Source organism: Vigna angularis, chromosome 1 (assembly GCF_016808095.1).
Source record: "Vigna angularis cultivar LongXiaoDou No.4 chromosome 1, ASM1680809v1, whole genome shotgun sequence".
NCBI classification, from domain to species: Eukaryota; Viridiplantae; Streptophyta; class Magnoliopsida; order Fabales; family Fabaceae; genus Vigna; species Vigna angularis.
Window position 1 is genome coordinate 38239191 of NC_068970.1, and position 13851 is coordinate 38253041.

General features: G+C 35.3%; 1 protein-coding gene and 1 long non-coding RNA gene across 2 annotated transcripts; both read right to left on the reverse strand.

Moving 5' to 3' along the window:
* Positions 1 to 4740: 4740 nt before the first annotated feature.
* Positions 4741 to 12986, reverse strand: LOC108320998 (dolichol-phosphate mannosyltransferase subunit 1). The gene is made up of 9 exons (XM_017552617.2): positions 12875 to 12986; positions 12218 to 12376; positions 11816 to 11915; positions 11668 to 11701; positions 11525 to 11601; positions 11124 to 11149; positions 10881 to 11045; positions 7048 to 7162; positions 4741 to 5063 (listed from the first exon to the last, which is right to left on the reverse strand). The coding sequence occupies exons 2-9, from the start codon at positions 12325 to 12327 to the stop codon at positions 4959 to 4961; spliced, it is 732 nt and encodes a 243-aa protein (XP_017408106.1). The 5' UTR covers positions 12328 to 12376; positions 12875 to 12986; the 3' UTR covers positions 4741 to 4958.
* On the reverse strand, positions 5751 to 7041 carry LOC128197360 (uncharacterized). The gene is made up of 2 exons (XR_008249842.1): positions 6551 to 7041; positions 5751 to 6469 (listed from the first exon to the last, which is right to left on the reverse strand). It is a non-coding gene; the product is annotated as an uncharacterized LOC128197360 (long non-coding RNA).
* Positions 12987 to 13851: the final 865 nt, after the last annotated feature.

Genomic DNA, 13851 nt, shown 5'->3' on the forward strand with positions numbered 1-13851 from the left:
GGCAAAGTTGATTCATGTGACATTGTGATGGTAGAGTGTAAGAGTGTCACCTCACTATACACTTTTTAGTTTGAGTGAAACACTTTTGAGTGCTTGAGTGAAACACTTTTCAGTGCTTGAGTGAAATACTGTCTTTGGTGAGGAATTGTTCCATGCACTGTATGATAACATTTTTGCCTGGATATTGATTATTCATAAGGTTTGCATCTGTTGTGTATGTCTTGATTATGTGAGCACCATAGTTGAAGCTTGATTGGCTAAAGCATCATTATATCTTGACTAATCTTTCTATGATGAGCAGACATGAGTAATTTACTTGTCTTAGAGGAAAATGCTTTTTGTTGTGCTAGACCATTGTAGTATGATTATTTTGTTTAAATCAAGTTACATTTTGCTTGAGGACAAGCAAAGTTTCAAGTTTGGGGTTGTGATAATAGTTGAAAATACCGTTATCTGTGATTCAATTTTGATATTAAACGCACCCTTTTTGACTTAGAAACTTGCTTGAACTCATGTTTTTGCTTTAGTTTTACAAATAAGTGAGTAGAGGTTATACTTTATAATTTTATCACTAATAGTTGAACCCATTTTATGTTATTTTTATGTTCTATTTAAGGACTTGGACGTCCTAGGGATGGTATGTCTTGATGGCTTGGTCATAGAAACACACTTTTCACCCCTTGGAGGCAGATTGGGGGATGTGGGAGCTCTGCTCTTCAATTTCTAGGGTTTTTCTATCTCTTCCATTCCATTGTACATCTAGTTTCTCCATGATAATTGAGAACTAAACCTTATTTGTTGTTGGGGAAGATGTAACCTCTAAACTCTCATGTATTTGAATTTGTTTTAATTACATATGCTTCTTTCATTAATTGTTAGGGTAATTCTTCTTCGCTCAATGCTTGTTATGTTTAACTCATTCATGGCATGATGTATGATTTGCATGAGTACCGGGAGGTATCTTACAATTCAGGTTCTGGAGAATTCACATCAAAACCACCATATGCGCACCATATTTTCACCACCATCAAGCTTCAACAAACCACCAACCGTTTGGAAGTCTCCCCTTGGCTTGAGTCATATAGCTTGGAGGAGTTTATCCCATTAGTTGGAGTAGATGAAAAGGTAAACGATATGAGTGAAACTCAATCAACTATTTTATTAAAGAACTTCAAAGTATAAATAGAAAACTAACTAATCGAGTTTCATTTTATAAAACAACTATCTCTCTTTAAAAAATGTTTCTCTTCTCTTCCTCTACATTCTCTCTAGAATTGTAACCAATTTACTCATTCGTTTGAATATCATAGTACATCATAGGAGTTTTGTTTTAGGGATATCATCTTAACCAATCAAAGTTGGAATGAGAGTAAGTTTATCTTCTACCCTTCTTTTGAATCAGTTCAATGATATGCTCACAAACGGGGAAAACTTGCTTGTATATGACTTTTTTGAGTTTAAGATGAATCTTTGCATGTTAGTATTCATTAGGATGTGTTTAGATCTCTAATATGAGTTTATCTTGGTGTAAAATAGAACACTATAAGTAGAGCACGAGTTGGTGGAGCTTGAAAATGGAAAGAGGATAATTCCAAGTAAGAGAAGCTAATTGTTTTGTTGTATTTCCTATAAGATTTGTTGATGTATGTTGTGAAAAGTACATTTTTATGATGAGAGAAAAACTTAGTAAAAGCCGATAATACCAAACTAATACACTTATCAGTTTTCTTAGTAGACCACAAGATATATGTGCTAGATGTGTCACTCCACTAAGTAAGTGAATAAGATTTAATTTTCAGAGAGAGCTCTAGATGATACACACATTGGGCTAGTCAAACATGTTGGACAAGCCTAATGGATATAGGTTTGATTCGACCGTCGAGTAGTATTATTGTTGAGCGAGAAAACATTTTCTAAAAATTTAGCAAGCTTATATCTATACTTGCTCGATGATACACTCATTAGGCGATACCTTTGTTGAACGAGTGTAAAAGCTCATTGCGTGAGAATGATGAAAATTCTTTTAAAATGTTGAAAACTTTTGTGATGAGACCAATTTGGATGAGAAGTTTGGGATTGAGTAAAGTCAAAACAAGAGCACATAATCTATTGCAAATAAACTCACACACACATGTGTGCGCGCGTATGGTACATGAATTTACCTTGTCATATGAGTGATACGTTGTTGTTGATGTTATCAAATTACCTTTACTTGACCAATGCAACTTTGGTATTACCAAGTTAATAAAATAATAGGGTTAAGTTAACTTTAAGTCATATCCCAAAAAATATGAAATTTATTTTCAACAATTGATTCTTATAAAATCTTACATGAAATGTGAATAAAACAAAATGCAAATAATAAAATATAAAAGTAAAAATCTAACCTAATAGATTTAATATTGAAGATTGATATAAATGTGAATTTGATAACAATAAATGAAATAGAAAGTAAATAAAAGACTTTAAAATAATTTTAGTAAAACAATAATTCAATTGTTTTTTTTCGAAATAGATTCATCATTGATTGTCTAATAATTATTGCTCAATTGATTATTATTTTTTATTTAAAATTAATTAAAGTAAATTCTTAATTAATTTGTTGACATTCTCACTATTAGGCAAAGTAGATTCTCAATTAAAAGCAATAACTTTTTAAATTATTTATAATAAATTCAACCAAAATACATTGTCAACTAAATTCTATTATGCTTAATCATGTGTACTTTTTTACCTCATTACTAAATATAAAGTTAATTAATTAAAATACATTCTTAATTAATTCTTGTTAATGTATTTATCATTAATCAAAGTACTCTCAATTGGTAACAAAAGTCTATTTAATCACATGAATGTTCTTAACTTTGATCAAAATATATTTTCAATTAAAATTAAAAAAAATTAGACTCATATGATCAACATGCATATAGATTGAAACACCTCTCTAATTAACTATGACATAAAATCATTATCTTTTATATAATTCAAAAATAAAAGACATAGATAAACGATAACTCAAAACAATAATCATTGCACAAAATTAGAGTTTCTAATTGTTTCTCTTCTACTTGCCTTAGGTATTTTTATATAGAACTTGATTGTGTTTAGATTCTGCCTGTTAACAAAATCTCTTATCTAGTATTGTAATATTTCCCAATAAATAACAAGTTGGATCAGTTTTTAGAACTATTTCATAGGTATTTTCTAGTGATAATTTAAGATATAATTAACTTAATTATTTTATGAAATATCTATTAAATTATCAACAATTAAATTTTTTTCTAATTTCTAATTTAGTCTTTCATTCATATAATCCAAAATTGCAAAAAAAAAATCTAAAGATATTAATATTTTCATTTTAGTCCATTTTGTTTGATCCACTTGAAATATTTTTACTGAACTTTGATTGTTTAACATGTTGACTGTCCAATTAGGGACTACCATGTGACAACTCCCTCTTTCTTAAAATTACAATTTTATTGCTACTTCAGGTGGTTGCAGAGGCATTTTGGATTGTGCCTGGGTGAAGATGCAAATATAGGTTGGTGATGGAAGCACGATGACGGCTTGCACAAAGGAGTTTGGGGCTTGTGATGGTGACTATTTTTGTTTCATGGATGTGCGATTTTGGTGCAAGGTGTTTCATTTACGTTGAAGGTTCAGGGAGCTATAATTGAGCTATTCTTCTTCATCGATAAAGGTGTTAGGTGAACACGACTGACGTGGTGGTCCGATGAACGAACCTGGTGACACGATGTGGTTTGTGAGGTGGTCTTACGGTGGACGTCAATCTATGCATGGCTTCAATGGAGTGGTTCGTGGTTGCTATTCTTGACATTAATGCATGTTAAATCAAAATTTCATGGATCAAGATCATCTAGTAAGCTTTTACTTTATAGTTAAAAAATCATATGTTCTTGTCTGATTCAATAAACATAGTAAAGAGTACGACTCAATAAAACCTTTAAACCTACACCTATTTTGGCCATATTTACATATTATAACTAAATCTTAGTAATATGTATATTATTATTTATCATTCTTTTACTATTTATTATATTATATTGTATTTCTTAGATAAGTATTATTTTAATAGGAACATAGGTTTTGAGTCTATATTGATCTTATAAATACAACTAGTATTTCTTAAAGAATCTCACTCTGACACTCTATCATAAACATTGATACACTCAATCATACAAAGATTTTAACTCTAACTAACTTGAACGAACGTCAGAGAGTCTTTTGGAGGTAGATCTTCCCCTCTTAACAACAAGGAGGCTCTTTCCAAACAAAAGAAGCGATTAAACTATCATTAGGATCTTACCACTTGTCCACAAGTCCACACTCAAGATCCAAGTAAAATCACCATCTATTAACGAAGTTTACTCACTTCAACTGTATTAGGCCACCATTAAGTATATCAAGTTTATAACAATATATATTGAATAACTAATATTAATAAATAAATAATATTTTAACCTGTAATATCGATGAGGCGTACACATTTAAAACAGCTCAATGGATAAGGCAAGGTCACGCAATATTATTCACTGAAAAGGAATTATATATAACTCCTATATATCAGACATTCAATTAACACTATTTCTTTCTTCCTTCCTTCCTACCATACCATATCATCTGTTATACCTACACTTTTCCTCTCTTAGCATCACGTGTTTTGGCTGAAAAATTCTCAACTAAACACACATTCAGAGGTAGATCCAATATCGATGTCCATCTAAGAAGAGTCACAGAGAATATCCTTTGATTATCCACGTTAATAGTTATAAAAACAGAGAATGTCCTTTGATAGATTCAAAAGACAAAGATTGTATTGTACAGAAACTATGCAGATTCTAGCAGCCAAGCTAATGTCCTCAAAAAGTTAATCGAATAAAATTTATACCCTAGTGCCCCCTCCCCACCTCCCCCAACACGAGTTATGATTTTTCTTTTTATGTTGTCACCAAAAGATATGCTAGGCCTTTCAGGTATTCAACAATCTCTGATCCACCAAGCTTTGAACTTCCATATACTCTATCAACAAATGTGATTGGAACCTATACACAATTGAATTTTGTCAGCTATGCAACAGGGTGATACACATTGAACAAGATAAGTATTTGGAAAGGTGATAGAGGTGTAGCAACAACAATAAGGAGGGGACGGGTTGAATGCTAAATTGCTGAAGCACATTATTAAAACACAGCCTAATCAACTAGCATTCAAATTTCCCATAAGAATTAGATGAATAAATAGATTCAAATATTAAAGTTTAGAACACCATAAAAAATTTATCCAATCAAACGCATATAAATTTCACTGTAATCAACAAAAGTTCCAGAGATATAAAGGCAGCAAAATGGTCAAAGGTATATGGTTTCCTAAACTATTTGATCAGTTTGCCATTTCAATTTTCAAGCAGTTTGTGTATGCTTATCACTCACATTTTCAATGTGAATATCAAACAAATCTTTCGTGATTAGTTACATGTGTAATAGATTCAATATGCAGAGCTAGCATGTTTACATGGAAAACGCATGCTGATTGCCACAGCATACAAGCATGGATAGTGTCTTGTAGATCTGGTAAAGGGAGTTCCTTAGTAGTTTGGTTGTGGCTGAATATGGGTCATCTAAGAGAAGTACAAAAACTAGAGGTGGTACATTTATGACTAGGTGTGAACTTCTCATCAAAATTTAACAAAGTCCTTGAACTTGACATTCTAGCAACTGGGCTAGGGTGAGGTGTTTCAGGGGTAGGGTGGGAGAGAGAGTAGGTAGTGCATGACTACGGGTTATGGGTGGTGAAGTATTCTAGGTAGAGGTAGTGTGTGTGAATGGCCGAAAAGGTTTGTCTTTAGAGTTGTGAATCTTATCTTTGACCAATTTAGCAAGGCTGATGGCTTGGGAAATAGAATAAGGTAGAGTATGGTTATTTCACAACAAGTATCTGGAGAAAGAAACAAAAAATAATAATAATTAAGAGCAATGTCCTAGGAGAGGCCAATAGTACAATTGCAAAGTTTTCAAAACATACTTGATAATCTGTAACTAACCCGGTTTGGTGTAACTTGAATAGTTTTGCCTAGTGATTGGTGTAGGAGGATGGACCAAAACAGAGGGAGCCTGTAAAGGACACCCAATCTATAAGGAAGTTGCTTTGATGCATCAATTTAAACCAACTCAGGGCATCATCCTTCATATGGGAAGCCACCATGGATAGACATTGTTCAAGAGGGATTTGGTAGAAGGCAACGTATTGGTCTGCCCGAAAATGTCAGTGTAAGGGGTCAGATCCTTCCGAAAGAACAATCTGGTGTTTGGGTGGCCTAGGTGGCAGATTTGAAACTGGGGGAGGTGGTCAGAGATAGGTGAGCTTCAATGGACATTGTGGTGGCATGTTGGTAAGTCTGTCCCAAGTGGGTTGTGAAATAAGGAAGAGATGTTGATGTTTGGCCCGTGACCTAGGGAGTCATCCATTAGAGCGGTGAAATATGAGCATGTGAACTCAAGGGTAAAGTAAGGGGTGGGGACAACGATGAAACCTGGTCAATGAGGATGGTAAAGGATGGGGTGCAAGCTCTCATGTTTGGGTTCCATTCCAATTTCACGATTGTCTTGTGACTCCATTTGGGAGGCATGGAGGCAGCAATGAAAATACCAAATACTCTAGGCCTTTGTTATGGCTACACTAAGGCACTTGAGACAAGGAAATAAAAACTAGTAAGTAAAAAACTTTTCAAATCATTCAATGAAAATGTAGACCTAAATAGTGTTTGTTGGGTTCTTCAGGAGGCCCTTGTTAAAATGCTTAAAACTGAAAGAAATGAAAAAGGGATACTGTTTGCATTTGGGCCGGTTCTTAGATGAAAATCCTTCATCCAATAGGGTTTGTTGCATTGTGTCTTGTGGACCTGGCATTTGCTATATCGTAACACAACATACGGATCAATGCAACTACATATCTAACCCAAGATCTATAAAGTCAACACAACAACCAGGTTAATATTGATTATAAGAATCAAGAATTGAGAAACCATACCTCTTCAATACGGTATCCTTTTCTGGATGCTCGTACAATCATTTCCATTTGAAAGACATATCCTTTACTAACACAGCAACTAATGATATCTTCAAGCACTGATTTCCGATAAAGTCTACAAAGAACAATGATACATCACTCTCAAACCAGGGAACTGTTAGATATTTGTTTTTGAACTGCACATTGTTGCACGTGGCATATTTATTTAATTTATCTTTACGGTTTTTTGATTGAATAAGTCTTTCTGTTCCTAAACTTTAGAAGAAAGCATATCTTAGTCAGTTTTATCGTTACTGTTAGGTTACTTTATACGAGTAACCTAAATCTACGCTCTCTTCTCACTCAAACAATAGAAATAAAAGTATGTAAGTATGTATTATTGATCCTGTAATGTAAAGAAATTTACAAGTGTAATCTCCCCCAAAGAAGCCTATCTTCCTCCACTGGCAAATATGTCCAGTCTTTACCCAACAGATAATCCCCCCCGAATTAGGTTACAGGAAGACTATTTATAGTGTCGCCTTCCTGCGCCCTACCCTTCTGCTAACCCAAACTACTTCTACTAAATACCGTTCGGTACTAGCGTATATCTACCGTTCGGTCTTTGATCCCATCCTCCCTTCTTGATGTCATTCGGTCTATACTCCCCCATTGCCTTACCGTTCGGCCTCTACTTTCCATCATCCCTTCTTAATGTCGTTCGGTCTATACTCCCCCATTGCCTTACCGTTCGGCCTAGCTTCCCCTCTCTTACTTCGTTCGGCCTAGTTTCCCCCTTGCCTTACCGTTCTGACCGTTCGGCCTCGCTTCCCCCTTTCGTTCTCTTCGGCCTCACTTCCCCTTTTGCCTTAACGTTCGGCATTATGTTACTTTCCTCTTTTATTCCTAACATTACCTACCCCTCAAAACCAACCTTGTCCTCAAGGTTGTAGTCATGGAACTGTTATTTGTTGTAATGCTCCTCTTCCTCTAATTTAGTCTGGAGGCTTGGGTGGTGGCAAATCCTCCTCAAAAGTCTTCCATTCTTTCTGGATTCTATTAACTTCCAGCATTTCATAAATGGACTTAGCAAGGGAAGATTCCACTAACCTCACTGCATCAAGTCTCTTTATTACATCCCTCACTTCATCTTTTTTTGAGTCTAATTGTTCCCGTGCAGCTTCCCATGCCTCCACCTCAGCAATATAATCATTTTCATTGCTCAATATGTCAATTTTGGGAATAGACTCACGTAGTCCACTCATCATCGCCCCCCAAATAGTACCTGGGTGCTCTTGGCATGTTAGTTCATCAGCAAAAAAACAAACAATTGTTAACTGGTCTTTCTAATATATCATAGTCTTCTCTTGAGATTCCAACCGCAACATAATAATAAGCACTATAGCTACAAGGATCTTTACCCCAATCAGTCACCACATAGGCAACAGGATCTGGAACTGAATCCTGCCCAAAAAAATTTCGGAGAACCTTCAATGCATGTTTGATATGATCCGAAGAGCTCCAACTTTGACCATCTATGGCTACTTTACCAACTTCTAATGCAATAAGGACAGGAGCCCCAACTGCGTTCCTCACATTACAGAACATAAAGCAGTGACCTCTACTGTTTCTCCTCTCATCTGTTGCTTCGAAGTAGTCCCCAGCATCATCCCAAACTACACTAGGAAATTCCAAAACCACTTTATTTAGAGTTCCATAACTAAAACGCTTCACAAAAGAACATTTCCACTATGGCAAAGGTGGGTAGAACTGTATAGTTCCAGCCTTCAAACAGCCCGGTAGAACAGTAACAAGAACAGTATCACCAAAGAACTCATTGCCATTTGTTGTAGAAACTTTGATTATATAACTTTGACCAGGCTCCTTGATATCATATGACACATTTGTTACAACGTGGTTCAAAGGAATTGTGATTCCTTCTCCCAGATACTCAACAACAGAACTGTAACCCCCTTTAATCATACAATGATCTCCCCCAAAACTCCCATACACATCATCTTGATTCCAGTAGGAAAGAGAAACATCATTAAGTGAAGCAGCACAATCATGCTCCAAGTGAGCGAAGTGTCAATCCATAACCCTCCTCTCTTGAGGGCTCAAAATCTCCTCATCAAGCTTTCTTTCCACAGAACTGTCCCTTTTGGAATCAAATGGTCTATCTGCAGAATTGTTTTGTTCAGTTTCTTTGTCATCGCGAGGGCAATCACTGTTCAACATTGTCGACCCAAGACCCAACTGATCACCAATCAACAAATAAGTATCTGGTCTTCGCTCGGTAGCCACCGCAGCCTCAACACCATTTATAATGCTAGCTCCAAGATCGACAGAAACAAAAAATGAGGAGTGATCTGGTTTTCTCGATGCTTGCGGCACCAGAATTTCCAACTCCTGGATGTCCTCATCGACGCTTCCCGCCTGTCGCTCTGCTGCCAACTCCTCACAACTGGTGCTCCAATTTAGTCTGCCAAACCTCCACGTTAGATCGTCGGTGAACATCTTCCAAGTCGGATGCCTGGTTTTCTTCCGCCAGAAGCGGAACCAATAGCTCACCAAACTTCCCTCCATGCATCTATTGACGAGCCTCATCTTCTCTTTCTCCGTCACGCTCTGGAGGTCGAAGATTTTCTCCGCCTTTGCTATCCAGCTCATGGGATCCATACCTTCAAAAGTAGGTAGTTTAACGTGCTTCCTCCCACTGCGTCGAACTCCTCCTCTGCCTTCTTCCGATTCCTCCGAATTTTTCGATGGTCGTCGTTCACGTCCAACAGTGACGAAATCACGATTTCCTTTGGAGCTCTGATGCTGGTTTCTGGTTCGTCGTTCTCGAGCGCGACCAAACTCTTGGAATTTGCGAGTTACCGCTCTCATCTCCGCTTTCAACTCTTCTACTGTCGATTCAATCACGACCATCCGTCCCTCTATCCTTCCTTCTAGTGCATTTAGTTTCCCCTCTATTCTTCTTCTTCACGCGCTCCGATTACTCCTCCAATACCGATCCGGCAAGTCGGACCAATCTGTTAGGTTACTTTATACGAGTAACCTAAATCTACGCTCTCTTCTCACTCAAACAATAGAACAATAGAAATAAAAGTATGTAAGTATGTATTATTGATTTTGTAATGTAAAGAAAATTACAAGTGTAATCTCCCCCAAGGAAGCCTATCTTCCTCCACTGGCAAATATGCCCAGTCTTTACCCAACAGATAATCCCCCCCGAATTAGGTTACAGGAAGACTATTTATAGTGTCGCCTTCCCGCGCCCTACCCTTCTGCTAACCCAAACTACTTCTACTAAATACCGTTCGGTACTAGCGTATATCTACCGTTCGGTCTTTGATCCCATCCTCCCTTCTTGATGTCGTTCGGTCTATACTCCCCCATTGCCTTACCGTTCGACCTCTACTTCCCATCATCCCTTCTTGATGTCGTTCGGTCTATACTCTCCCATTGCGTTACCGTTCGGACCGTTCGGCTTAGCTTCCCCTCTCTTACTTCGTTCGGCCTAGTTTCCCCCTTGCCTTATCGTTCGGACCGTTCGGCCTCGCTTCCCCCTTTCGTTCTGTTCGGCCTCACTTCCCCTTTTGCCTTACCGTTCGGCATTATGTTACTTTCCTCTTTTATTCCTAACAGTTACTGCAAGCATTATAAATGTATTGCAATTGATAATAGAATAAAATAAATTCCCACTTATCTTTCATTCCAATTTATATACTCTTCCTCTTTCAATATTTTATTCTCTCTGTTTTTGCTGCTGTTCTCATTTTTAATCCAACAGGAACAGAGGAGCAAATGAAACTCATGAAATTGCAAATACCAATTATCAAGCTTTATACCTAAAAGATCCAGTCAAATCTGAGACACCGGGCCATAAAAGTGTTTGTGCAAGAACATTTGCTCCCCTGCTAGTTAGTTTGCGCATAAGATTCCATCCATGCACACCACCACCTTTAACATAACGAGTCCCTGTAACTATATCAGCACCAGTCTCCAACTGCTTGCTGAAATGCAGAAAAGAAGGATTAAATTGTGCCAGGTAATAAGAAAACAAGAAAGAAAGTACTAGAAGCTTTCTTTACCTAATGAAAGCTGGCAAATATTTTGGCTGCAAAAGAAATGAATAGATCAGAAAGGAAAAATAAATAAGAGAGAAATTATTCCGCAACTAATAAATTCTCCAAACTAAAAATCTTATAAAGAATTTCATCCAGACCTTCATTTTTTAAACTTAAAGCCTGTTTGTTTCTGGATGGAAAGTGCTTTGTGCTTGATTAAGTGCCATTTGTTTTAATGTTAAGTATACTTGACTTTGAACCATTGAACATAATTTATATTACGTACCCAAATTAAACTTAACCACAAATTTTACATTGAAACATGGGCAATGCACGAGAATCACATTCGTATAGTAAAACAAACAGGTCTACAGTTATTATTAATAAATTCAAACTATCCTCTACATTTGATTAATAAAACTTACATGGTGTGACAGATCAGCATCCATGATGACAACAAAATTTCCAGATGCATGCTTCATGCCATGAATATAAGCAGTTCCTGCAGATTAATTACATCAAACGCTAATTTATCATAAAACATTTGGTGCAAGTGTCAGGAACATACCTAAACCCAGCTTCCTAGGCCGTGCTCTTAACAACTGGAACCACAGGAATAAACATGGTTACTCTAAATAGTATCCCAAAAATAGAATAAATCATGGACGAATAACTGTGTTTATATCAAAATCAAATTTGTAAAAGTCACTGCTTACGATTCGATCTTCTCCATAAACTTGCTGCAGTTGTTTTACAACATCCTGAGTACCATCAGGACTCCCATCATCCACGATGATAATTTCAAAATCAGCCTCCCTAAATTAAGAAACAAAAGGTATTCACATTGATGATTAATCATATATTCAGATGGCATAAACAAAAAATTTGCCTGGAAAAAAGGCATTTTCTTGCTAAAATTTTGTGTTTCTGATAAGCCATATATTACAGAATAATTACTATTTCTTTTTGCATTCTACATATAGACATGCTTATAATGCCCAAATCACAAAATACTTGCTCAGAATTCCGTTTACAAATGATATGATTTATATATACACTAATAGAGAAGAAAAAACAATTAAAAGGGAGCAGATATAATCATGAGATGGAGAATTTACCGAAGGTGCTTGAAGATTAGGTAAACAATGAGACCAATGTTGAGACGCTCATTATATGTAGGAACAATTATACTGTACTTGTTCTTTTGCTTCTGATGTTGCCCATCCATTCCAATCACAACTTGTACCGAATTCAATCAATGCAGTGAATTCAACGTACTAACACACAGAATATGAGATACAGAACAATCAGCATATTTATGCGTAGAAATAAAAGGTTGTTTTATAATGTTTTGGAGAAGAAGTATTCATCAGATTGTTGGAAGCAGCATATTGGAATGTCAATTGATAAAATCAACGATCTAATGGGATGTGATGAAAATTAGTTACAGGTGTTTGACAACATCCATAACGCGGTCGGAAAAGGAATAATTGAATCAAAAGGCCATCTCAGTAAATTTAAACTATAAATAAATCGCCACGCCTTAGTACAGAGACAGAAATGCCAAGAACGGCTTTCAAATTCGTCGAAACGAACAGAAATTGCATAAGGCTCATCTTTTTCGAGAAGATCCAAAATCTCAGTGGCAGAAGAAGAAACCAATTTAAAACCAAGTAAACGATTTTCTCGATGACTGGCACTAACAAGAACAGACTCCTTCACGGTATAATTGTGATCAAAGAAAGATAAAGCGAAAGTGAAATGGATGAACTAACCTAACGACGGCGCAGAACAAAACTTCACGAGGGGCAGCAGCTTCAGGCGACGGCGTTCCACGAATCAAAGGGAACCAAGCAGCGTGTCAACTACAACAAACTTTTTATTTGTGTTTAAATTATAATTTTAATAGTATTTTTAAAAGAAAAATATATATTTTATAAAACAAAAAATTATATTTCTTCTCCTTCTTCGTATTGTTATGGTATTAAAATGGTAAAAGAAAAACTTCTTTCTCAAATAAAACATAGAAGATATAATTATTGTTCGATTATAACACATTGTTGTTAACTTTTTTTTATTGCAAAAATATTCGATTAAATATTATTTTTTAGTTATACATTAATAGATCTGATAAAAAACTAACATATAAAAATGTAAAGTTTCTATATTAAAAAAACATATTTTTAGAAAATTAAATTTATGTTGAAAAACAAAATAAAGTTATTATATTTATGTAATTGTGTCTATAATGTGATCTTAACTTAATAGATTTGTATTAGAAATAACAAAAATTAATTAAAATGAAAATATTTTGTATAGTTATACATGACTATGAAATTTAGCTTTAAATATCACTGAAAAGTGTCATTTAACTAGATATGATACGTGTTAAATGAAAAATGAAAGAGATTTAACTAATAAATTGAAAAATTGACGATTCCAGAAACAGTTTATTGTTAATTGGTAAGTTTCAAAAAAAAAATTTAAAAGAGCTTGAGAAAAAATTTATTCAACAGAAAGAGTAAGTGTTGTTTATCACTTTAAAAAATGTTTTGTAAGTGATTAATCCAATAGTGATGTTATTTTATTATAAGACATTGACATTGTTTCGTATGAATATCATTATCGTGGTCTTATATGATATACTAGTCTTTCAAGTTTGACTATAGATTGAGAGTCAATGTTTTAAAAAGGAAAAATGTCACTTTTTTATAGTTTTTTTTATCTTATGCTTATTGATTGTCCTAGTATG

Excerpts from the sequence above, each read along its gene's own strand:
- LOC108320998 (XM_017552617.2), bottom strand. The coding sequence starts at position 12,327 with ATGGATGGGCAACATCAGAAGCAAAAGAACAAGTACAGTATAATTGTT. Across the intron at positions 11,046-11,123 it reads TATTTGCCAGCTTTCATTAG|CAAGCAGTTGGAGACTGGTG; the intron begins GTAAAGAAAGCT and ends TCTGCATTTCAG. Across the intron at positions 7,163-10,880 it reads GATTTGACTGGATCTTTTAG|ACTTTATCGGAAATCAGTGC; the intron begins GTATAAAGCTTG and ends TGTTCTTTGTAG.